Raw genomic sequence first — 27,012 nt, 5'->3', positions numbered from 1 at the left:
ACCGCATCATCTCCACGTTCGTAGAGCTCGGCGCGGTTTACAGTAGGAGAAATAGGAAGGAACTACAACAGAGGGTTAGAGGTAGAAGTGTGAAGAAAATTTAGAGGACTTGGGATGCCAAGATATAAGAGTTTCCTTGATTCCTAAGTTGGAGGGAGACTTACATTTTTTTAGAAAAGCCAGGTTTTCAGATGTTTGCAGAAAACTTGGAGAGAGCTCAAGTTCCGAAGAGGGGAGGTAAGGTTGTTCCAGAGCTCAGTGATTTTGAAGTGTTATGGTATCCTATTAGAGCTTCAGATATTCTGGCAGTCCTATTAGAGCAGCAAGCAGGTTCCTGGAGTAGCCTGTGGTCAGTGCAGTGGACTGCAGGGAAGGGGACCCAAGTCCATATCCCACTCTAACTACTATTGTTTATTGTTTATTCCGATTTTTGATTAAACGCTTTATCGATACTTCAAAGCGTTGTACAGAGTTTAATATAACATTAATACAACATAAAACAGTTATGACATATCTATATAAAAATTTTTACAGTGTTGACGACAAATTACTTACAGGGTAATTATGAGCCCTAAGGCTCCAAAACACAATTAGGAGAGGGGGGAGAAATACAATTGATATAGAAAAGTGTGAGTGACATTCAAGGAAAACACGAAAGGGACTGGGAAGTTAAATGAAATAATAAAAGCTGGTATATCTCAGAATTTAAAAAATTTAATTAAAGGCTTCTTTAAAAAGAAAGCACTTTAATTTACTTTTAAAATTTTTTAGGTTTTCTTGTGGTGGAATGTGTGAGCCCATCAAAAACCTACTATACCATCATATAGGTGACACCTGCAGGCATAAAGGCTATTGGTGTGGTGTGCAATTAGTATTTGTTGGGTTTGGGGAGTGTGTGGTGCAGTGGTTGGAGCTAGAGCCTTGGCACCCTGAGGTTGTGGGTTCAAATCCTGGGCAAGTCACTTAATCCCCTTTGCCCCAGGTACATTAGATAGAGTGGGAGCCCACTGGGACAGTTAGGGAAAAATGCTTTGAGTACCTGAATAATTTGTAATCCGCGTAGAATTGTAGGATATGCGGAATATAAATGATTAAAATAAATAAATAATAAATTTTGGAGGGAGTTACGGTGAGATGTGTACTTGGGCCTTTTTATGTGAAGTTCACTGCAGTGCCCCCTAGGATGTCTGTATGGCCAGTCTACTGTGTATGCTAGTCCCTTCTACTTTTGAATTTTTTTTATTTTTTTAGAAAATTGTTCAAAAAGATAAACACACATCTGAAAAACTGCCATTTTTGAAAAAACCAACCAACCCAAAAAAGATAAACACACATCTGAAAAACTGCCATTTTCGAAAAAACCAACCAACCCAAAAAAGATAAACACACATCTGAAAAACTGCCATTTTCGAAAAAACCAACCAACCCAAAAAAGATAAACACACATCTGAAAAACTGCCATTTTTGAAAAAACCAACCAACCCCAAAAAGATAAATACACATCTGAAAAACTGCCATTTTCGAAAAAACCAACCAACCCAAAAAAGATAAACACACATCTGAAAAACTGCCATTTTTGAAAAAACCAACCAACCCCAAAAAGATAAATACACATCTGAAAAACTGCCATTTTCGAAAAAAACAACCAACCCAAAAAAGATAAACACACATCTGAAAAACTGCCATTTTCGAAAAAAACCAACCAACCCAAAAAAGATAAACACACATCTGAAAAACTGCCATTTTTGAAAAAACCAACCAACCCCAAAAAGATAAATACACATCTGAAAAACTGCCATTTTCGAAAAAAACAACCAACCCAAAAAAGATAAACACACATCTGAAAAACTGCCATTTTTGAAAAAACCAACCAACCCAAAAAAGATAAACACACATCTGAAAAACTGCCATTTTTGAAAAAACCAACCAACCCAAAAAAGATAGATATTTTGCAATTTTGAAAAAAATGACACCCACAAAAGGTGAAACTGCCTCCAGAACTGGAATGGAAGTAGTATTTTATTGTATGAAATAAATAAATGACAGTGTTTCGGCTCTTGCCTGCCTCAGGGGACTTTTCTGTCTGTAAAATAATGAGTCCAAATGTAGTACACAATTCCATACAATGTGTGTGCTCCTCGCTCCACTGTGGAGCGAGGAGCACTCGCATTGTTCTCCCGAGTCGTGAGTCACGCGCAGATAGTAACAAGGGGCGGAATTATCTAACAGTTTTAAAATGTAACTCAGCATTTTCTGTGGCCTATACAATGGGGCGGCCTATAGTTGAGGAAATACAGTAATGGGCTTGATGTACTATGAGTGATTATTTCCTGATATTATGTTGATTGGGTAGTCTGATAGCATTTTACTTGAATTGATCCAGAGATGTGGTTTAAGGTACCTATAAATACATATGTTTTGGAACTAATGGGGTGGGAGGAAAATGTATTAGTACAGTTAGATAACGCTATCTGTAAGCTCTGATATCCAGTGGCAGGTGAACCATTTCGTGACATGTTGTTCAGGTATTGGAGCTGGTTTCAGCTTGGAATTTGGATGGATTTCTTTATTAAATGTTATTACTCACCTATTTACAGTAAACACTTTAGGTGAGGCACAGCATACATCAGGGAAAGCCTAATAACAGATCAGTAGTTCACAAATTACTCAGACATAGAAAAAAGATAAACAGTGCGCAATTACTTCTTGATTAATTTCATCATGCACATGACTTTCACTCTCTGCATGTTAACTATTTTGTTCTTTTTCTTCTGCAGTCTATTCCCACCTCTGCCAGGGCAAGAAAGCTTCTTGAAGTGGGGTGGGAAGAAGTTTGAAGAAATACCTATCGCCCACATCAAGGCAACATACAACAAGTGCGTATCGTGATATTTGAATGCTAAAATACTGCCGAATGTTATTTTTCATTCAGGAACCTAAGCTCCAGGGTACACGTTTACTGTTGAGGGACGTTGAAAGCCAAATCCCATGGACAGCAAGTGCATTTTCAAAGGGAGAATCCCTGTGCAGGAATGATCTTACAGGGCTGTGAGGCTCAGTCGAATATAGATGGAGCAATGCCAGTTAAGTTGGCAGAATAGGGTGCCGGTTCTCCTGTGGGTCTCTCTACCATTGCTCCTGGTTCATCTTCTCTCTCATGGCACAGATGTGAGGTTGGTTGAAGATTTTGCAGTGAGCAAAGAAATTACAGTACCCAAAGCCAGTGCAAAATATGTACCCCCCAAAAATGGGTGACGGGAGAAAAGCATGCAAGACTTCAGCGCACCGACGACAATTCGGCGCAAGACACCAGCGCGCCGCCTAAAAAGTAACTTTTAAAGAGTTCCGACGGGGAACCCCCCCTTCCCTTTACTTCAGACTGTTCGTGTTGCCGTTGGATGGGGATTGGGGGGATAGAAACCCTCCATTATAGAGTAAACTTAACTTTCTCCTGAATTTTTAGGAAAAGTTGTTTTCTCTATAATGGGGGGGGGGTTTGCACCCCACTCCACGGCTGCGCCAACAGTCTTACAGCCCCGTCGGAGCTCTTTAAAAATCACTTTTTATGCGGCGCGCTGGTGTCGTGCGCCGAATTGTCGGCACTGCAATGTCGGTGTGCTGACGTCTCGTGGCACTTTTGTCCCGTCACCGTGAATATTAGATGTTTTGTAATGCCCGTTTGGTATGGATTTTCCTTGCAGAGAAGCGCAAGCGAACTGAAGTTACGTGACATTTTTCTAAGCCCTGAACATGGGTACATTGATCCCTTTGCGATCAATACTTGGCAAGCAAAGGTTTGTCTTATTGCGACACCTGACTTAAGGAGCCTGTCAGAGGAGCGACCTCGTGACAAGGCAGAGCGAGGGTTTAGAAAACGTACACAATTTAATAGCACAGAAACTATCTGTATGTTTGTTTGTTTTTTTATAAATTCTTTATTCATTTTCAATATTTTCAATAAGTGCAATACAAATTAAATACATTTTATATTTAAGACATCACTTAATATTCTTTCAAGAAACAAATCAATCTATATCCCTCCCCCACCCTATCCCATAACTATTATAAATTTTTTATTTAATAATCAAATCTTCAAAAAGCTCATTATGATATACATTTCATTTCCATAAGAGATAATAAATAATCCAGTACATTAATTTTACAAGAATTCAGAGAATCATTTAAAAATAAATCCACCCTCCCTCCCTCCCCCTGGATGTGCACATAATATATCAGTAAAAATCAAATCTACAATAGATCAACAAAAGACGTCAATGGACCCCATATTAGCTTGAAAATTTTTATATTCCCAAACTAGCTGTATGTTGTTGTCATTTCATCTTTTGAGTCCGTAGTGTTAAATATATGGGTTATGTGAATTCAGGTTTCTCAAATTAGTTAAACTGAAATGCCTTTTTAGATTTAAAAACAGTTGGGAATTTTTCCTTCCGGTCTGTGCCCTCTAAGGCAGTGTCTCTCAAACTGTGTGCCACGGCACAGTGGTGTGCCACAAGAGATTCCAGAATTTTATTTTATTTTAAAAAATTCCCTTCATAAGTATATGCTCAAGGCCCAGCCCAGGCAAGAGGCGGGAGCTCGCATTCACACTTACAACGAGCAGAAGGGGTAAGGACCAAGTGCTTGGGAGGAAGGACGGGCGGATGCCGCTTTCAGCACGGGGGTGCTTTGCAGTTCTCGCGGGGGGGGGGGGTTGCGATGCCGGTTAGAGCGGGGGGAGGGGGGTGATGGAGCAGCGCTGGTAGCCTCGGGGGGGGGGATTGGTGGAACGAATTGTTCAAGTTTCCATTATCTTCTATGGGGAAAGTTGCTTTGATATACGAGTGTTTGGGTTTAAGAGTTTCAAGTTTATTAGGAGACTTGATAAATCGCTTAATCGAATATTCTAAGCGATGTACATTTTAAAATTTACAATTAAAACAAACGAAAAAACAATAACAATGTAATACATTACATTACATACAATATTTAAATAATGGTTAAAATACTCTTAATTTAACATTGATAAACATAAGGAAAGGAGGGATGAAATACAATTTTTAAAGTAAAGAAGAAACATTGAGGGAAAATACAAAAGGGATATAGTTAAAACAGGTATAACCAAGTAAAATATAATTCATAAAACATAAAATTATGTTGAAAAGGCATCTTTAAAAAGGAAGGTTTTTAACTCAGTTTTAAATTTTCCAAGTTCTTTCTCCTCCCGTAAAGAAATAGGGAGGGCGTTCCATGTTTGCGGTGCCGTACAAGAAAAAATGAATTGTCTCCTCGTATTAATAATTTTTAATGATGGAATCGATAGCAGATTTTGTTCGCTAGATCGTAAAATTCTTTTTGCAGAATATGGAATAAGTGCCCTATATAAAAAAGCAGGGGTCTTATTGATCAAAGTTTTAAAGATAATTACGCATAACTTATAAGTGATTCTGTAATTAACAGGAAGCCAATGAGCCTCTTTGAGGAGCGGTGTTACATGATCAAATTTCTTAGAATTAGTTATTAATTTTATAGCTGTATTTTGTATAATTTGTAATCGCTTTATTTCATATAATGCAATTCCTTTGAATAAAGAATTTTCAAGCAGACTTCCTAGGACATCAAGCCGCATTGTGGTATAAATTAATATCTGGATATTTGAATAAAAAACCAAAAAATGGTCTAAGAGATATTTGGAGCATTGAGATTAAGCATCAAATTAATGCATCTCAATGGCCACTAATTTGGTCTTGGAGAATAAGATGTACAGTGTCAGCATCTATGAGACAAACTTGGTTCTTTTTATTACATAGAGCTTTTTGGACCCCTACACGTTTGCAAAAATTAGACAGTTCAAAGTCCAATAAATGCTGGCACTGTAATCTGGAACCAGGGACATTAGATCACTTATTATATCATTGTCCCTACATTAAAACTTTTTGGAATTCAATTTGGCCACAAATTAATAAACTGATGGAAAATCATATATCAATATCATATGATACAGTATTATTTGGAATGATGATGAGAAAAAAAAGTCAAATTTCGCCAGAAAATAACAAGCTTTTATTAATTATGACAGGAGTTGCCATTCAACATATAACCAATAACTGGAAGAATTATAATAACCTAAATTATACATTTTGGTGGAATACAATTTGTCATATATTCAAAATGGAAAGAGCAATAGCAATACAAAGAGGGACATATATTAAATTTATAAAAATATGGGGGCCATTGACAAAATATTGCAATGAATAAACAATAGAATTTTTCTTCTTCTTTTTAATAATTTTTTAGTGACACACATAGAGGGGAGGTAGTGAAAATAATTTATATATAATATGATATAATATGATATATAATATGTAATATATGATTGAAAAGTAATAGAAGGGTGGGGGGAGGGAGAGGGAGAAAAAATATATTTAGAACATGATGTATTAGATATAAAAGTGATATTGTATATTCATCAATTGTATTTTAATAGTTTGTTCACTTTATGAAAAATTTGAAAATAAAAATATTGGGGAAAAAAAAAAAAAAAAAAGAATTGCAGTAATCAATTTTAGACATCACCAAAGAGTGAATCAATATAGTGAGTGATTTAGGACAAAGAAATTTCACGATGGAACGAATTTTACGTAACCTATAAAGGTGATTTTCACAATGTTACTGATATGATCATGGTAATTAAGTTTATTATCCAAAATTACCCCTAAAATTAAGAGCATGCTTCTGGAACTAATTATGCTCTTAAACCAAGGTACCATTCTAATACTTGTTTTTATTCTATTTATTTGATTTGGCCCACACCATATTTTTAATTTGTAGCCAAGGTAAGTTAAATATAACTTCCTTGTCTTTTGAGGGCTTATAGTCTAAGGGCTCCTTTTATCAAGCCGCACGAGCAGGGTAAACGCGCGCGACTTTTCATCACGTGTTAACCCCTGCACTGGCCAAAAACTATCGCCTGCTCAAGAGGAGGTGGTAGCGGCTAGCGCAGCCAGCGGTTTAGCACACGCTGTTAAGCGCATTAAACCACTAGTGCGGCTTGATAAAAGGAGCCCTAAGAAGTACTTTTACTAAGGTGCGCTAACAAATTTAGTGCATGCTAGATGCTAAGTCCGTAGAATAAAATAGGCTGCATGCAAATTAATGCACACTGATTTGTTAGCATGAGCTAAATCCATTGGTGCACCTTAGTAAAAAGGCCTCTAAGAATGATTTAGTGCATGTTGCTGCCCTGCTTGACCCCCCCATTAAACAGAAACGCGAGATGGAGGGAGCGATGCTGGATAGGAGGGCAGTTGGGATGAGAAAGATGGTGGACCCAGGGTTGGTGGGAAGTGAGATAGAAAGGGAGAGATGATGACCCTGGGGGTGGTGGGGAGGGAAGAAGGGAGAAATGCTGGATGGTAGTTAAGAAAAGAAAGGGAGATATGGTAGCCCTTTGGGGTGGTGGAGAGGGAGAGAGAAAGGAAGATGGTGGACCTTGGGATGGGTGGGAGGGATGCTGGATGAGAGGATAGTTGAGAAGAGAATGAGAGAGATGATAGACTCATGGAGTGGTGGGGAGGGAAGGAGGAGGAAGAAGGGAGAGAGAGGAGGGAGAGTTAGGGAGAGATGGTGGATTCTGGGGTGGTGGGGAAGGAGAGAGAAAGGAAGAGATGGTGGACCTGGTGGTGAGTGGGAGGGATGCTGGATGGGAGGATAATTGGGAACCCAGGGGAGGTGGAGAGGTTGAGATGCTGAATCAAAGGGCAGTTGGAAGAGAATGAGAGAGATAGTGGACCCAGGGTTGGTGGTGAGGGAGAGAGAAAGGGAGAGATGGTTGATCTGGGGGTGGTGGAAAGGGAAGGAGGAAAAGGAAGGGAAAGATGCTGGATGGATGGGTAAATTAATAGGAAGAGAAAGGGAGAGATGGTGGTCCCGGGGGGTGGTGGGGAAGAAAGAAGAAAGGAGAGGTGCTGGATGGGTTCTGAGAACACAGGGAAGCAGCACCAGAGTTGAGGAATGAGATTAAAAAGAAAATCACCATAGAACAAAGGTAAGATAAATTATTTTAGTTTAGTAATTGAGATATGATAATTCTCAGTATTTACATCTGCTATCTCTTTAATTGTACTCTACAAAGGGTGCTTTCTAATCACGATTAATTGTGCAATTAAAAATTGTAATTGATGTACAGCCCTGAATTTTAGCAGAAAGTGATCTGATGGCTTGTTCTCGTACCTGCTCTGAAATGCTTCTGCTCAGAGTTTTGATTTTTTTAAGGTCTTTTCTCCTTAGCACACACATCAACATCACAGGTCATGAGAACCAGCCCCTGGCACGGACGTCCTGTGGCACAGAAGGATTCAAAAACATCAAGAAGAGTACAGGCATCGCAGCCCAGACCGCTGCCATCTCTGCTGCATCTGTGAGACTTACTTTTGTTTCAGCACTTACATGGGCATGCCTGCTGATTACTATAATAGATTGCCTAAATTTAAGCACCATTTGCATGCTTCAGTTTATAGAATACAGTAGTACCTTGGATTACGAGCATAATCTGTTCCAGGAGCATGCTCATAATCCAAAATGCTCGTTTATCAAAGCGAGTTTCCCCATAGGAAATAATGGAAACTCGCTTTGATGCGTTCCCCCCCCCCCAAGAACCGGCATTGCTCCCCTCGAAGTCCCCCCCCCTGCGATCCGGCACCCCCCCTGCCTCGAACCGGCACCCCCTCTGCCACAATCTGACCCCCTCCCCCGCCACGATTGGGCACCCCCCCCCCGCCACGATCGGGCACCCCCCCGACATGATCCGACATCCCCCCCAACACAATTGGGCACCCCCCCGCCGCTTCTTACCCTCATCTGGGCACTCTTGAAAATTGGCCTCCTCGTCTGCTGGGCCTTGAGCATCTGAGGGTAAGAAGCGGCGGGGGGGTGCCCAATTGTGTCGGGGGGGGTCGGATCGTTGCGGGGGGGTGCCCAATCGTGTCGAGGGGGGGTCGGATCGTGGCGGGGGGGTGCCCAATCGTGTCGGGGGGGGTCGGTTCAAGGCAGGGGGGTGCCGGATTGCAGGGGGGGGTGCTCGTAAATCGAGCCATGCTCGGTTTCCGAGGCACCGATTTTGCAAATGTTTTGCTCGTCTTGCAAAACACTCGAAAACCGGTGCACTCGTAAACCGAGGTACCACTGTACTAGCATTTGTGCAAGTGAATGTACATTTATGCAAATAAATACTAGCTGGGCGCTGTAATTTACGTGTGCGTATTTGAAAAACACATAAATGCAAGGGGAGCCAAAATTTACTCACTTCAGTTAAAGAATGCTGCCATTTAAGCCCATAACTCTCTCACAAGCCGGAGTAAAGTAGAAATAAGGCCGAAAAACTATCGATGATCCCAGTTGGAAGTAAGGCTTGAAAGTTGCGTGAGGGCCGTTGAACTTTGAAAGAAGTTTTTTGTTTTATTTTTTAAACGAGTCCAAATTTTTTTTTCTGCTAATCTTCTTTACTGATTTTCAAAGAAGAGTAAAGAACAGAAGTTCGTAAAAAAATTTAAACGGGAAGGCAACTCGACGGAGAGAAAAGAGACATGTCGTCTTCACTCCGTGGAAAACTGACAACCTCGAGAGGTAGAGTCGGGTGGGAAGGCACTCGCGCGTGTGTGGTGCGGGCAGATTTAGAGCTTTGGAGTCTTAAAGTGCCAGTGTACTTTTTCACTGTCTGTGCCGGGGCTCCGTGGGTGACGTTACCCACATGTGAGAATATGCTGCCTGCTTGTCCTAGGATAAAGAATCTCGTACCTGTACTGAGTGGAATGGAATGGGTAGATGTGAATAACTTGTTTACTCTTTTCAAAAATACTAGGACCCTTAGGGAGCATGCAATGAGATTTAAAACAAACCGGAGAAAATATTTCTTCACTCGGTGTGTATTTAAACTCTGGAATTTGTTGTCTGAGAATGTGATGAAAACAGCTTGGCAGGGTTTAAAAAAGATTTGGATAATTTCCTAAAACAGAAGTCCTTAATCCATTGTTAAGATAGACTTGGGAAATCCACAGCTTTTTCCTAGGATAAGTAGCATAAAAATCCTTTTTTACTCCTTGAGATCTTGCCTGATACTTGTGACCTGGGTTGACCACTGTTTGTAACAGGATACTTAGATATAAGTGGATTATAAATTTTTTAAATAAATAAATAAATATTGGGCTTGATGGACCTTTGGTCTGTACCAGTATGGCAACTCTGGACCTCAAGTCGGTCAGTGTGATGGTGAAAATATCGCACTTCCACATGGAGCCCATTTGTTCGATCGTTGTGGCAGTGCCGCATGGGCAATTTCTGGCCTCCCTCAATTTGACAGAGGCCTATCTCCATATTCCCTTTTTTTTTTTACTTACATGGAGTACTTACGATTCCAATTACTGGAGCAGTATTTCCAGTTTTCCACTCTCCCCTTTGATCTTCCCACGGCACCTCATACCTTTACCAAGGTGTTGGTGGTGGTAACAGCACACCTGCTCAAGGCAGTGATCCAAGTACACCCATATTTGGACAATTGGCTAGTCAGGACCCTATTCAAGGAAGAGGGCGAACTGGCAGTGCCAAGAGTGATCCAACTCCTGCAGGATTTGGGATGGATAGTCAGCTTCAAGAAGAGTCATTTAGAGCTGATCCAGTGCTTGGAGTACCTGGGAGTTCTGTTTGACCTGGCTGTAAGCCAAGCTTTTCTTCCAGAGCTATGCAGACAAAGGCTCCAGAAGCAGATATCTGACCCGCTATTGAGGCCGGCTTTGTCAGCATGGCATTATCTTCAGGTCCTGGGGTCAAATGTGGCAGCCATAGAAGTGGTTTCTTGGGCCAGAGCACACATGAGACCCCTTCAAGACTCTCTTCTAGTTGCTGGTCTCAGCAACTGCTTTCATGGACACCGGAACTGAGGAACAGCTTATGGTAGTGGCTGCAGATAGCAGGGCAAGTCACTCTATGTATCCTCCTGGGAGATCCTAATGACTGATGCCAGCAAAAGTGGTCCATAAATCACCTGGAATTCAGAGCCATTCAGCTGGCTTTGCAGGCCGTGAAGTCCCTGGAAGGCAAGACAGGCAGCGGTGGCCTACGTCAACTGACATGGAGGCACCAGGAGTGCCCTGCCTTTGGTCTTAATTTCAGTCTGTGTCTGACAGTGAAGAATTTTTCTGTCTCTCAGCTAAGCTGGGAAAAAAAATTAAAGGGATAGCATGGCTGTGTTTCTGCTCCTTAGCAGGATATGCGAGTAGTTATGAGCTCCATAACACAGTTTTGTATAAGACTGATAATGTTATACTTGTTTCAGAGCAGAACATAGGTATAGTGCTGGGGAGTTCTCCTTCCGGTGATATCTTTTATTCCAATGGTTCTTCACTGCTTTTGTACTGAGGGGACAAGGAGCAAGCCTGCTGAGAAGGAGGTGGAGTTGAAAGATGAGTGTTATCATTCTGCAAGCAACTTGTGGGTTCAGATGCATAACCCTAGCGTTCAGGACTAAGAGACATATCTACAAGAAAGAAGATTATTGAGGTAAGAACCTAATCTTTCTTTTAAAGGACATTTTAGACACTTCCACCGGATGGCACTGTTGATACACTGAAAGAAGCATCTGTCCTGTGCTAACACAGAAAAAAAATTACTTTTAAAAAATATAATATATGACTATACAAACATTAAAAAAAATGTGTCGCCCAAATAACTGTGCAAGGAACAAGAGGGCAAACAGGAGGTGTACAGGAGAGAAAATTTAAGCATTCACTCTTGCGCTCGCTGCTGTCTTTTTAATTTGGGGAGCAGAGCTTCATTTTTGAGTACTTGTCTTTTCCATTAGGTTCTGTCAGCTGATGGTTTGAAAGAGTCTCTTCAAAGTGTGCAGCTGTGTATTTTTCAGCTTTTTTTTTTTGTTTAAAGCAGAGATTGAACATAAGTAGCTCTGGGCTAGGAAGTGCTCTCTAGATTTCTTTGTGTTAATAGTTCCTGCCTGGAGGCAATGTGCTGAAAACACACAGAGGTGCTACACAGAGCACTAGAAGCTTTTGCCATATTTCGGGCTTCTGATTTGAGATTTTAACTCCTAAACCCTGGTAATTGCAGAAACCTAATGAGTTTCTTGGATAAACACTGACAACGCCATTTTCCCATACCTTATCACCACTTCCCTCTATTTTTTGTGTCTTTTCCACGCTTGTCGGTTCCACATCCGTTGCTATTAATTTAAGAACATAACATAAGAATGGACTTACTGGGTCAGACCAACGGTCCATCAAGCCCAGTAGCTCGTCCTCATGGTGGCCAATCTAGGTCACTAGTACCTGGCAAAACCCCAGGAATTAGCAACATTTCATGCTACCGACCCCAATAGCCCATCCTCACGGTAGCCAATCCAAGTCACTAGTACCTGGCCAAAACCCAAAGAGTAACAACATTCCGGAACCCCACAGAGTAACAACATTCCATTCCGATCCAGGCCAAGCATTGGCTTCCCAACAACAGGCTATGGACTTTTCTTCCAGGAAATTGTCCAAACCTTTCTTAACACCAGCTACGCTATCTGCTTTAACCACAACCTCTGGCAATGCGTTCTAGAGCTTAACTATTTATTTAGATGGATATCCCGTTCTCTCCTAAGAGTTCGATTCACAGTGCTAAATCTACTTGACCTGAATTGGAGCTCCCCTCACTGTCCCAAAGGGGCTCACAATCGAACTAAAATGCCTAAGAGAAAAGCATCGATTAGACAAAGATACATAGAAGAGAGGAAAGAAGGAAGAAGACCCCCCCCCCCCCCCCGAGAAACTGAAAACACTGGGGTCCTTTTACTAAGGCGTGCTAGACGATTTAGCACGCGCTAAATGCTAACGCACCTTAGTAAAAGAGGGGGATTGTTAAGAAGGAATTTGGGTAGAAGAGTAAATCTAAGAAAATAAATATAAATACAATATCAAGCAGAAATGAAAAGAAATAAAAATAAAGGAAGCAAAACAGAGAACAGAAATTAAACAAACCCAAGAAAATAGAATAAAATAAGTTATCAACTCCAGGTTTGTAGATCGAGGTTTCATTCCGGTCCAATATGTATGTGTATTTTCAAGTCATCTGGAGGTGGTACCCAACAGTGGGGTCCTTTTACTAAGGCACGTTAGCTGATTTATCTGTGCTGCAAAACCAGATACATTTATAAACTCTTAAAAATAGTAGCCTTGCTTAGAGTTTTGCATAAAACTGTTGTCTGTGTTTTATTCTCTGCAGAAGGCTATTGACAAGGGTGTGTCTCACGTACGAGTTGTGGTGAAAGGTTTGGGACCTGGTCGGCTGGTAAGTTATTTCATTTTACGAAACTCTGGTACGTAGGCTGTGAAGGCATATAGGTGCATATGTTGCTGATATTTCATAAAGGCAACACGTGCACCTCTAAATGTTTACCAGAATTGCCCTAATGAAGGTACATAAGAACATAAGAAGTTGCCTCCGCTGAGGCAGGCCAGAAGTCCATCTCGCCCAGCGGTCCGTTCCCGCGGCGGCCCATCAGTCCCATTGCCTGAGCAGTGGTCCCAGACTATCCCTATAACCTACCACTACTCCTATCTGTACCCCTCAATTCCTTTATCCTCTAGGAACCTATCCAAACCTTCTTTGAAGCCTTGTAACGTGCTCCGGCCTATCACAGCCTCCGGAAGCGCGTTCCATGTGTCCACCACCCTCTGGGTGAAAAAGAACTTTCTGGCATTTTTTTTAAACCTGTCCCCTTTTAATTTCTCCGAGTGCCCCCTTGTACTTGTGGTATGTGAAGGCATTTACATCTGCTCTGAAGCATGTAGAGATGGTCTACTTCAGCACTCGCCTGTATGTGCATACTGTGTCAAAAAAAATATATTTAAAAAAAAATTACTGTGTAGCTTGTTTAGCTGAAGAACTTCATTCATAGCAAATCAAAAACAAAAAAAGACAAAAAAAAATGATAAATACAAAAATGGAGAAAAACAAACCTCATACACAGGCAGCCCATTCTGCGTAGGTTAGTCACGTGGTCACCAAGCTCCTTGATGGCTTTAACTTGCTCATCCAAGTAATGGTTCTCCAGGAAGTCATACAAATGTGGGTCATTCCTATCCGTTGACAGCTTGTGCATATCCAGGAGTGACTGGTTCACATTCTTCTCTAGCTGCCCGGTCTGTGTCTGTATATGGCCGTTTGGTGGAGGATGGGCTGGGGAGGGCTTCAATGGCTGGGAGGGTGTAGATGGACTGGAGTGAGCTTTGACGGAGACTTCAGTAGTTGGAACCTAAGAACAGTACCGGGCAGAGCTTTGGATTCTTGCCCAAAAATAACTAAGAAGAAGCTAAGAACTAATAACTAAGAACAGAATGTTGGGTATCATTAAGAAGGGTATCACAACCAGGACGAAAGAAGTCATCATGCCGCTGTATCGTGCAATGGTGCGCCCGCATCTGGAATACTGTGTCCAGTACTGGTCACCGTACCTCAAGAAGGACATGGCAGTACTTGAGGAAGTACAAAGAAGAGCAACTAGACTGATAAAGGGAATGGAAAATCTCCCATATACTGAAAGATTGAAGCAGTTTTCTCCCTGGAAAAGCGGAGACTTAGAGGAGACATGATAGAAACCTTCAAGATCCTGAAGGGCATAGAAAAAGTAGACAGGGGCAGATTTTTCAAATTAAGGGGCGCCACAAGTACAAGGGGGCACTCGGAGAAATTGAAAGGGGAAAGGTTTAGAACAAACGCCAGGAAGTTCTTTTTCACCCAGAGGGTGGTAGATACATGGAACGCGCTTCCAGAGGCTGTTGTAGGCAACAAAACATTAAATGGTTTCAAAGAAGGTTTGGACAGATTCCTTGAAGAAAAAGGGATTGAGGGGTATAGATAGGTATAGACCATTGCTCAGGCAATGGGCCTTATGGGCCACCGCGGGAGCGGACCACTGAGCAGGATGGACCTATGGTCTGCCTCAGCGGAGGCAACTTCTTATGTTCTTAAGCCAAAAAAAAAAAAAAAACCCAATAAATTTTTAGATTGAATCAGGTTGGGCAGACTAGATGGACCATTTGGGTCTTTATCTGCCGTCATCTACTCTGTTACTACGTTAAATGTTAGCTCAGTTATACAATTGCATCTCACTCCCCGATGAAAGGATTGAAGCGGGACTCACTTCGGATGAGGTGGTGCTGCAAGATAAGCTCATTGCTTTTTATATTAAAAATTGAAAAAACCACCCAAACCCCCCTCTTCCATTCCCTAAACTACAAAAGAAAAACCCAAGATATTCCACCAAACACACTCCAGTCACCCCACTCACTCATCACACACACCCTCCCCCCTCCCCCAGCCCACCCCAATCCCTACATTACCCAGGTGAGTCTAGGAGAGAAACAGAGAGGAGCCCCTCAACTCAGGCTCTATCCAGAGGCCCTCACAAAGATAAACACTGTTGCCACAGCCACACATAGCGTTGTTCCTCAAGAGTCTGATGTTTCCCCCATTCTGCCAAGAGCTCACATCGGGCCAATTGTACCATCAAAGAGGTCCAAGCATCAATGGGTGGACTCTCTTCCACCAGCCAATGTTTCAAAATGTATTTGTTGCGCTATGGCTATACTGTTTACTCCAATAAAGATATTATTTAAAAAAAAAGAATTGAAAAAAGTTGACAGAAAACTGTATACTTCCCCCGCCGTATTTGTGGGTGTTAGGGGCAGAGCCGTCCCGCGAATATCAAAAAACCGCAAATAATATTCGGGCCGGTTCTGCCCCTAACCCCTGCTTCTCCTGGCTATTTTAAACCCTGAAAGCCCCCCTTAAGCCTTACCTGGGTGTCTAGTGCAGGGATCTCAAAGGCCGCGATCCAGTCGAGTTTTCATGATTTCCCCAATGAATATGCATTGAAAGCAGTGTATGCACATAGATCTCATGCATATGCATTGGGGAAATCCTGAAAACCCGACTGGATTGCGGCCCTCAAGGAGGGACTTTGAGACCCCTGGTCTAGTGGGTTTTCAGGCAGGAGCAATCTTCCCACGCTTCTGCCCCGTGCAGATCGCTCACAGGAAATGGGTGCCTTGAGCTCCCATAGTCTCTCGAGCCATTTCCTGTGAGCGGGGCAGGAGCGCTCCTGCCCCGAAAACCCACTAGACCACCAGGTAAGGCTTAAGCGGAGGCTTACAGGACTTAAAATAGCCTGAAAAAAGGAAGTAGGTATGATGTGGAAAGGTATCATTATAATAAGTTTGTTTGATTATTTAATTTTATTGTTCTCTTTCATGAAAAGAATGAGAAGGGAAAATGTATTTTTTGATTTAAAACCATGAATAAGCGAATCCATATATACGGAATTCGCAAATACGGAAGGGGAAGTGTAATGGATAATAAGAATTCAAAGTAATTAGAAAATTATAGAAGGCTACTAATTGGGATTAATGAAGATTGCTGCCAGTGGCGGTCTGATGATCCCTATATCTATGGTTGATCTGTGCTGCTGATAGTCGTGTGCTTGTGGTTATTAGTTACCTAGAAATGGGCATGACCTATTAATTTCCTGGCATTCATTATGCTCAGTACCACAATGCAAAGACAGAGAGCTAAAGTGAAAATTAAACAATAAAACGGATGAAAAATCCTCAGAGCCTCACCTCCAGCAGTAAATTTTAGCGAGGCTTTATGGGCAATTACTTCATAGGCATAAAAACTCCTGTAAATAATTCACCCTCGGCTCGGTACAAAGCAGGAATTAGTGGGAAAAAAAAAAAAATCATTAGAAACATAACTGTTTTAACTGAAGACCGACGGTGGTCGGTGTTTTGCTGAACTGCCTCATCAGCGATTAGAGGAGCCAATTTTAGAAATCATGTTCACTTGGTTTCATTTCTCGTCCTGTTTAGTCATTTTATTAATTAAAATTGGAGACATTTAATTATAAATCGGTTTTGTGCCTACTAAGGGCTCCTTTTACTGAGGTACGCTAGCGTTTTTAGCGCACGCACAAAATTACCGCGTGCTAAACCGCGTGGTACCCTTCTAGAATAATGCCAGCTCAATGCTGGCATAAAAGTCTAACAAGTGCGGCAGTTTAGCGTACGCTAACGCACCTTAGTAAAAGGATCCCTAAGTGATGTAAAACTATAAGCACATTTATTCAATATACAGCAAAATTGCCAGTGAATGTATTTGAAAAATGTGCCACAAAAATGTTTGCCAGTGTTACAAAGAATTAAACAAAGCTTCTGTAGGATAGATGGGCCTTGCCTATAGGTCTCCAGTGGGCTTGCTCTTATTTGTAGAGATTCTGCTTTAATATTTTAAGGAAACTGTTAGACATCAGCTCTTGTTCTCCACAGGTCTCTGTCCACAGTCAAGTCACAAAACATACCTACGAGGGTCATTTCATAAATAATGCACACTATTTTTTTTTTTTTTTTTTTTAAATTTACATGTTTGTTTGTTTTTTCAAGTATTCCTTTACAATCCTTCAATATACCGTATTTGCCGGCGTATAAGACGACTTTTTAGTACCTTAAAATCCTCCCCAAAGTCGGGGGTCGTCTTATACGCCGGGTACAGTTTACATGCCCTTACTTGCGGGGCTGGATGTACTCAGTCGCGCGGCTCTTCTTCTCCCTACCTTCTCTGCTTGCAGCACAGAGCCGAACGGAAGTCTTCCCGACGTCAGCGCTGACGTCGGAGGGGAGGGAGGGCTTAAACAAAGCTTAAACAAAGCCCTCCCTCCCTCCGACGTCAGCGCTGACGTCGGGAAGACTTCCGTACGGCTCTGTGCTGCAGGCATGGCAGGTAAGGAGAAGGAGAGTAGCCTCGCGGTTCGAGTGGCTACCAAGAGAGAGGGGCGGCCGCCCCGCCCCGGTTGCAGCACAGCCGGCCAGGTCCCCTTACTTTTGTGGCACTTCCCCGACCGACCGATAACAGCCCGGGTCCGACAATCCTCCCTGCCCTGTAGCCGCGAATCTAAATACCTTCTTACAGCAGCTGTAAGAAGGTAATTTAGATTCGCGGTTAAGGGCAGGGAGGTTTGTCGGACCGGGGCTGTTGTCGGTCGGTCGGGGAAGTGCCACAAAAGTAAGGGAACCTGGCCGGCTGTGCTGCACCCGGGGCGGTAGAGAAGGTGTGCGGAAGAAGGGGTCGTCTTATACGGCGAGTATAACACAAAACTCTATTTTTTAACTAAAAGTTGGGGGGTCGTCTTATACGCCCAGTCGTCCTATACGCCGGCAAATACGATAGTCTCCCTGCTTTGCATCTGGGAAGCTTCATTATTCCATCCAAGACACCGTTTTAGTTCAGTTGCCGAATGGCTTGGGTAACGGCGGAAGAAAGCTCTTCCAGAGATGCAAAACCATGTCCACGCATAGGTTATTTCAACTTTGGAAAAAGGTCGAAGTCTGGTGGACTCATGTCTGGACTGTAGGGAGCATGAGGTAACACCTCCCAGCCGTATTCGCGTAGTTTTGCAATGACGAGTGGAGAGCTCCATCTTCCCCACGACCAAAAAAATTTCAACGAGCTCAGTCAAAAGTCAAACAAGCAAAGATTTTTTGCTTATGATCAAGAAGGCATCATCATCACAGACAAAGTTCCACAGAAGAAGTGTCACAGCAGTGTATTATGATTTTTTGCAAAAATTGCGCAAAACCCGACCTCAGTTGCTCTTGGCTGAGCCAGTCATTCTTCACGATAACGCTCGCCCGCACATAAGGAATGTCATTGAAAAACTACAGGAATACGGCTGGGAGGTTTTACCTCATGCTCCCTAAATTTATATACCACATACAACTATGCGGTTTCCATATGACATACATAAAATCTTGTTTCCCTACCATTATCACATATAACATAGACATGTCTAAACAACATCGTTAATCGTCCCCGTTATAACAGGGATAGAGCACAAATTCAATCAATTCAGAAGTACAAGCAAGCTTTAAATCATGCATCGATGTCAGCAAAATTCTAGAAGGCGATTATCATCTGAAATACATCTTAGCATAAGAAGGCATTGGCAAATAATTGAGTTTTCAGCATTTTCAGAAAATTCATCCTCCCCATACAAAACCGCATTCCATAATTCTACGCCAGCCACAGATATCATTGATCCTAGCATGCATAGTTGACATTCTACCCTCCAAACTTACCGTATTTTCACGTAGATAACGCGCACCCGTGTAAAACGCGCACCCGGGTATAGCGCGCGGGGAACACAAATTTATGTAATAAAATGTTAATATAGCGCGCACACGCGTATACCGCGCATGCTAAAACCTTCTCCCGCCTACTCCGAAACGGCATCCTCCCCCCCGCTCGCGTCACCCCCCCCCCCCTCTGATCCGAGATAATCTGATCCGGCATTCCCCCTGCGAACCGGCATCTTCCCCCCCCCCCCCCCCCGCTTGCATTACCCCTCCTCCCCCGCGATCCTACATCCCCCCCCAGCACCACAAATACAACTCTTACCCGATTGGGCACCGGCACCAATGCACAGCATGTGCCAGTGCCCAAAGATCCTCCCTCATTGGTTTGGGCTGGGCTGGGCCGGGCCGGGCAGGGCAGTGCGAGAGAGATCCTCCTTCTTCCTCTGCCGGGCTGGACTAGGCTCTTGGAGAGAGCGAGACCAGAAGGCTTTGAGCATGCGCAAATGCTCAAAGCCTAGTCCAGCCCGGCAGAGGAAGAAGGATGATCTCTCTCGCACTGCCCGGCCCAGCCCAGCCCAAACCAACGAGGGAGGATCTTCGGGCTCTGGCACTGGCACATGCTGTGCATTGGTGCCGGTGCCCAATCGGGTAAGAGTTGTATTTGCGGTGCTGGGGGGGGATGTAGGATCGTGGGGGAGGGGGGAGGATGCCGGTTTGCAGGGGGAATGCTGGATCAGAATGTAAAAAAAAATTGTAAAACGCGCTCACACGTATAACGCGCATGGTTATGCACGGTTTGTAAAATCGTGTATAACGTGCGCGTTATATGCGTGAAAATACGGTAATTTCATCCCGTTTAATAATAATAATAATAATAGTTTATCTTTGTATACCGCCACACCATCAGTTCTTGGCGGTTTACACAATCAATTACAAAGTAATCAAAATACAGAGCGAGATAACAGTGTCTTATAAAAGGCAATAACACAATTCAATAAAAGATACTAACTGACAAAGCACAACCCTAACTTTACATCTCTAAGTGCTCTTCTTGGGTTATAGATCTGGAAGAATTCTTGTAAGATCTTTGGGGAAGCATGATATGTCTGATGGCTGGGAGGGTGTAGATGGGCTGGAGTAAGTCTTAACAGAGATTTCGGCAGTTGGAACCCAAGCACAATACCGGGTAAAGCTTTGGATTCTCGCCCAGAAATAGCTAAGAAGAAAAAAAAAAAAAAAATTTAAATTGAATCAGGTTGGGCAGACTGGATGGACCATTCGGGTCTTTATCTGCCGTCATCTACTATGTTACTATGTATAATCGCAACAATCTTAAACCACATTCTTTGTTGCATAGGTAACCAGTGTAGTTTCTTCAACACAGGAGTTATATGGGTACCCCTTAGGGACCCCTGTGATTAATCTTGCAGCGGAGTTGATAAGCATTTGCACAGCCCTCAACTTCCCTTTCACAACTCCTGAGTATAGTGGTTACAATAATCCACCTTACTCCTTACCGTGTCTGTTAGACCAGTTTTAAAACAAATTGCACTTGAAAAAGTACCTTATCTAGGGGCTGATTTTTTTTTTTGTTGGGGGAGGGGCGTGAGGTGGAGGTTTACTTTGCATTATATGAGCAAAAACTAATGTTCTGTTGGAGAAGGGTATCTTTTAGAATTTGTATGTGAATTGCCCCTGCCAAGAACACATATGTGTTCAGATAGAAACACAGACGACATTGGTAAATAAAGACCACTTTGTGTGCCTGTCTGCTAAGCTTTTACCAGCCCTACTCAAATTCTGGTCTGTCCCTCTTGCTTTGCCACTAAAAGCCCCTTCAGAAGTATTGAAGCTTGGAAAGATTGCCTCCATGTTCCAGTTTCCTCTTATCGCTGATGAATACAGAGGGTCACTTAATAAGAGTTGATGACAGAGAATCATAGCCTGTTGAGCTGAGGCTGCATCTGTCCTCCGCGAAATCAACGAGGAAGGCACAAATCTCTTAAAAGTGCAGCACCCCACCAAGCGAAAGACATTCCTCTTATTCTCCCAGACAAAGTTTGTTGGTTAGATTCTGGGCTCACTTACACAATATTGTTTATCATTTTTTAAAAAAATTGCTGCCATACCACGGAGAATGTTTTATGTAAAACTGGAATGCTCTAAAGCTGTAAAAACAGGAAAGCAATAGTACATTACTTAAACTTACTTTTACAAACACAGTGGATCTTTGAGAAGCATTTCAAGAATGCATGATTAGGGGCAAGGCTGAGGGGGTTCACCAAGTAACCTTAACCCCCCAAGACCTTTGCTTGTCTGCTTTGCAAATATGGAAAAAATGAAGTTGGTGAGGTAAAGCATAGCAGTATATCGAACGAACCGCTTTTAAGAAGCAATCCCCTTTCCTGGTATCTTATTCTGCCCCACCCCCCTTAATTAATTTGTTTTAACGATGTAATTATTAACTTTCCTCCCTCTTTACCCTCAAACTCATGTATGTATTCTCGTAATCTGTCTATTTCATGTTCACATTCTCTCCTCCTACCCCCCTTCTAAAATTTTATTTTAACATTTTAAAACATTTTTTAGCTTGGTAAACCGGCCAGGTGCACATCGATGGTCGGGTACATTAAAATTTAATGAAACTTGAAACGAGATCATAGGTACTAGAAACCTGCGAAAAAGTCAGCTGAGATTTTGTGTGGCATTTTGAGCTAGATTAAGGGCTCCTTTTCCTAAGGTGCGCTAGCGTTTTTACCGCGCGCAGGAAATTACCGCGCGCTACGCTTCTAGAACCAACGCCAGCTTAATGCTGGCGTCAAGGTCTAGCGTGCGCGTGCGCGCGCTCTTCTGCACGTTAAAGCCCTAGCGTTGGCAGTTTTAATGCACGCAGCTTTTTAGCGCACCCTAAAACCGCGCTACACGGGCTAGAACTAACACCAGCTCAATGCTGGTGTTAGCGTCTAGCACAGCCGGCAGTTTAGCGCGCGCTATTCGTAAAAGGAGCCCCAAGTGTCTGTTTTTCAAGCTTTCCATAGTGACTATTCACTTACTTTGTAAGCTCTTGAACTATTGGCTTAATTAGTCCTTATTGTTGTTCCCGCAATGAAACTGTTTGTGCTATTTGCAGACTGAAAGCTCTTGTATAATATAATGTAGTGCAATGAAATATATTTGTGTGCATTAGGTGACATTTTAGAGGAGAGGGGAATTATTTGCCATTCTTTACACTAACCGCGGACTGAGCCAGCAGATACACAGGGCACACGATAATTGTCTTGTCTTGTGCAGTTATTGTTCTGGACAGCTTTTCCGAGCTTTATCATGCTGACTTGTGAACGCTTTCCAATATTAGTACAATGGCAAAGTCTAGTTTTTTGTCTGTTTGTTGTTTTTTTTTTTAAAAAGGTACTGTTTAGTGTGCGGTATGTATTTTTAAACTATGTGTTATCAAGCTATTTTTCGTTGACACTGTGTTTTTTGTTTTTTAGCCTTTCTGCAGTATACCAATCTAATAAATATTCTAATCTTTGTTTCTTTTCAGGCTGCCATCAAGGGCTTGACCATGGGAGGGTTAGAGGTGATCTCCATTACCGACAACACCCCAATCCCACACAATGGCTGCCGCCCCAGAAAAGCCCGAAGGATGTAGAGATTTATTTGAGAAAGGTTCCTCCTCTACCTACCTGATTAAATCTTAATGAAGCAGCAACGCTTAGATTTAAGCAACATGTCAGACTATACAGAACTTGTAAGGTTTCCCCCCCTCCCCTCCCCCCCCCCCCCCGGAAGGCTTTTACCATGCATCAGTCTTCCTTGTCTGGCTAAATGGGGAGTGTGGGGTGGAGAGAGCATGCTACCTCTTTAATGAGAATGTGTTTTGCTTACAGAATATATGAGAGAAAATTACCATATTGAAATCTTCAGGAGTGTTTTTGTTAGTTCTGTGTTCTGTATGTTGTCCCTTTTCTTTGCTGCTAAGCACAGAACCTCTTTCTTTGACAATTGAAGGCAAAATGGAATACTGCATTGCAAATTGCTCATCTAGACAAGTAGGTCATTCCTTGGTTTCGTGCTATACCAAACTAATACATCGTCAAAACAAGGATAAACCCAGCTGCATATGAAAGTTAGTTTTGCCTGGCAGCCTGTGCTCCGAGTTTTTATCAGTGCTGTCTCGAAGCCTGAAACGCGGCAGACCTTTGCATCAAATTGATAACATTTTCTAGCAGGGAAACCTAAACAAAGCCGAGCTCATTTATTTTATCGTCTTTTCGCAAACAGATTTTTATTTTTCAGACTAAAAGCAAATTCAAGAAGAGAGATTTTTATGCTGTGTTTGTTTTGTTTTTACTACGTCTTTACTTTTGTACTGTAAACTGCCTGAGATGGTCTTCAGCTGGGAAGGTTTCGTAATAAATATCATTTTTAGTGAATAAAATAAAGATGGTTTGTCATATCTTAAAATCATCACAAATTCTTGTTGTTTTTATGTAACTAGGGGGTCCTTTTATCTAAGGTGTGCTAACTGATTTAGCACATGCTAATTATGATCCCTATGGAAAAAAAAGTTCATTTAACATTTAGGGGGTCATTTATCACAAGGCCAGACATCTGGGAATACTTGGAGGAATGTCTGCCTTCTCCCCCTTCCATTTGTATCTGACTTCTTTCTATGCCCCTCTCCCCTGTCCATCCAGCCTATGCCTCCTCTCTCCTTTTTACATCATTCATTCCAGCTTCACTGCTTTCTTCATTTTTATCTCTCATACACCAGATCTAGCATCTTTATCCCTCATTTCTCTGCTGAACCCCTTTCCAGCATCAATCTCTCTCTTCTTTCTCATTCCTCTTTCTCCCCTTTCCCTCATATGATCTCTCCATTCCACCCTGACCCTCTTTTCCTCCTGTAATCTCCCTGCCAGCTGTTTCCTTCTCCCTTCCCTCTTTCCTTTTTTCCTTCTCCCTTCTCTCCTCCCCCTATCCAACATTAACTCTCTTCCCATCCCTTTCCCTCTTCCCCTCCCAGCAGCATCTCTCCTACCTCCCTCCAGGTCCAGTAGCAGCTCTCCCTTTATCCAGCATCTTCCCAGCCTATAGTGGCTTCCTCCCCTTCCAACAGTTCTCAGTACTTGCCTGCAGCAGTGATTTACTTAGGCAGCCTTGGGTCCATTGCCGCCTCTGAGGAAAGAGGAAGTTGCTGGTGAATCACTGCCCTGGCAAGTACGAGAGCTGCTGGGAGGGGAGACAGCCATAGTCGAAGGCTCCCCAGGATCTTGCTCGCACATGCTGACCATCTCCCTTGTACCTGCAGCTCTCTCTCACTTGCGCCTTCCCCGCAGCCCTCTTCAGCAATTCAGCAGGGGCGGCGATCAAGACAGGCTGACAATGTCGGGACCTTCACTCTCTGAGTCCTGCCTATTTTGTTTCAACTTCCTGTTTCTGAACAGGCTAGACTCGCAGAGGGAAGGCACCGACGTCGGCAGACTGTCTTGATCGCCCAAGGCTGGGAGGAACAGCAGTCGGGGAGGAACCGCAGTCAGCAGGAAATTTAACTGCCAACTCGATCACGCCGGCCCTGTGCGGACCGGCAGAAATTTTCTGCGGACTGGCGGTTGAAGAACAGTGTTCTAAAGGACCAGTGAGGAAGAGCACAAGCCCAAAGACAAAGAGTAATGGTACAGCTGTGTCGAGTGTCTTAAGAAAGCTGGGATAAATTGTATAGACTAACCATGGTTGGAGTCAAAACAGTGACAATCTGGCTGCACCAAAGCAGCCACAGTTACAACATTTAACATTAATGAGCATAGGGTATCCAGAATTCTCAAATGTTGAGTCTAGCTGGCTAACTTTGGGAGTACATTGGCTAACCGTTGAAATTCTTCTACCCCCCTAGTAAGTAGTGTTTCACAGAAACCTACAAGTAGAGGCTTAATTTTTTTTAATTTCCCATTGCTCTTGCTGGATGGGCTTTATCCTCAAAAGTACTACAAAACACCTAACCTTTAGGGTAACTATGTGGTAAGAGCAGTTAATGTAGCTGGTTTTAAAAAAGGTTTGGACAAATTTCTGGAGGAAAAGTCCATAGTCTGCTGTCAGTCTTGGTTGGTGTATGTTTATTATTTGGGGGTTTTTCCCTATTCATATTTAAATTTTTAATGGACAACGCTTTGTATTTCAGGAGAAGCGTTTTATCTAATTTTAATAAACTATGAACATGGGATGCTGCTACTATTTAGGTTTTTGCCAGGTACTTGTGACTTGGATTGGCCTCCATAAAGACAGGATATTGGGCTAGATCAGGGGTGGCCAACTCCGGTCCTTGAGGGCCGGAATCCAGTCGGGTTTTCAGGATTTCCCCAATGAATATGCATGAGACCTGTTTGCATGCACTGCTTCAATGCATATTCATTGGGGAAATCCTGAAAGCCCGACTGGATTCCGGCCCTCGAGGACCGCAGTTGCCCACCCCTGGGCTAGATGGACCATTGGTGTGACCCAGGAAGGCTGCTCTTATATGAGTCAATTATAGGACAGCCAAGCCATTGTGACATCACTGATTAGGTTGACTCTCAGACATTGGTGGAATGAGGCATTCTGACATCACAATCTTAGCTCTAAAATGTTGCTACTATTTGGATTTTTGCCAGGTACTTGTGACTTGAGGCTCCTTTTACGAAAGTGCGCTAGCGTTTTTAGTGCACGCACTGGATTTGCTAGCCGAAAAACTACTATCTGCTCAAGAGGAAGTGGTAGCGACTAGCACGCGTGGCATTTTAGCACGTGCGTTAAGGCCCTAGTGCACCTTCATAAAAGGAGCCCTTGGATTGGCCTCCACGAAGACGGGATACTGGGCTACATGGACTTTTGGTCTAACTCAGTAAGGCTGTTCTTATGTAGTGGAGCTTTGAAGACATAACAGGTCTTCTGAGTCGAGATGGCATTGCATCCCTATTGACACAGTGCAATACATCTGCATCTGTTCTTATCTATAGGCATATGAAAAAAAAGATATGTACGGTACCTGTACATAACCAATATTAGATTATGGGAGGGAAACACATATTTATGTTGCCAAAAACTAAAAAAACAAACAACAGTTGCAAAAGCCTGAAAACAAATCAGGTACCATCTTTCCTTTCCAGCCATAATGCACAATAGCAAAGACAAGACAAGGAATGTAATAAGAATCTACGCAGCAGGGACCTTGTGCATGAGCTCTCAAATAAACACTAGTTATATTGTGTCCTTGTTTCCTTCACTGCATCCCTGCAGCTGGCAAATTTTGTCTGTCATACATTTCAGGTTGCATAATGGTGCTCTATGCCTTTAAGAGAAAAATGAGGTACCATGGCAACCATAACAGATTTAACTCTCTCAAGGTCTCATTATAGAAATAACCAACATCCTTGTGGAAGACTAAAATATATATATTGTGTTTTACAAAAGGATGCCCAGAAAAGATCTAGCATAATATTTTGGGAAAATAATGCATTTTTGACTCTAATCCAGGCATTTTAAGATAGGCGAGCCTGTGCAATCTTACTTTTAGAGAAGTTTATGCTATTTTACAGATACAGTAAAACATTGGTTTGCGCGTATAATTCGTTCCAGAAGCATGCTTGTAATCCAAAGCACTCGTATATCGAAGCAAATTTCCTTAAAGGAAATGATGGAAACTCAGACGATTCGTTCCACAATCCAAACACTTTAATACAAAATAATATATTGCAAGACCTCGCTCATTTAGAAGAGTCACTACACTCTTGCAGCGACAGAGAGAGAAGAACCATCGGCTCAGTTGTGATGTGCGTATACTGTATGTACTTGTATTGCA

At 42.6% G+C, this 27,012-nt stretch overlaps 1 protein-coding gene across 3 annotated transcripts in view; it reads left to right on the top strand.

Moving 5' to 3' along the window:
- MRPS11 (mitochondrial ribosomal protein S11) overlaps positions 1 to 23,645 on the top strand; it is a 46,918-nt gene extending 23,273 nt beyond the window's left edge. For 2 of the 3 annotated variants that reach the window (XM_033920474.1, XM_033920476.1), the window contains 4 exons: positions 2,778 to 2,876; positions 8,272 to 8,416; positions 13,270 to 13,335; positions 22,720 to 23,645. In XM_033920474.1, the coding sequence (XP_033776365.1) occupies positions 2,778 to 2,876; positions 8,272 to 8,416; positions 13,270 to 13,335; positions 22,720 to 22,827 (418 nt within the window). In that variant the 3' untranslated portion in view covers positions 22,828 to 23,645. The remainder of the gene's footprint in view (positions 1 to 2,777; positions 2,877 to 8,271; positions 8,417 to 13,269; positions 13,336 to 22,719) is intronic. The other variant, XM_033920475.1, reaches the window with a different exon arrangement.
- The last annotated feature ends 3,367 nt before the right edge of the window (positions 23,646 to 27,012 follow it).

The sequence above is a fragment of the Geotrypetes seraphini genome, chromosome 14 (assembly GCF_902459505.1).
Source record: "Geotrypetes seraphini chromosome 14, aGeoSer1.1, whole genome shotgun sequence".
Classification (NCBI taxonomy): domain Eukaryota; kingdom Metazoa; phylum Chordata; class Amphibia; order Gymnophiona; family Dermophiidae; genus Geotrypetes; species Geotrypetes seraphini.
This window is presented reverse-complemented; position numbering and strand designations above follow the sequence as displayed.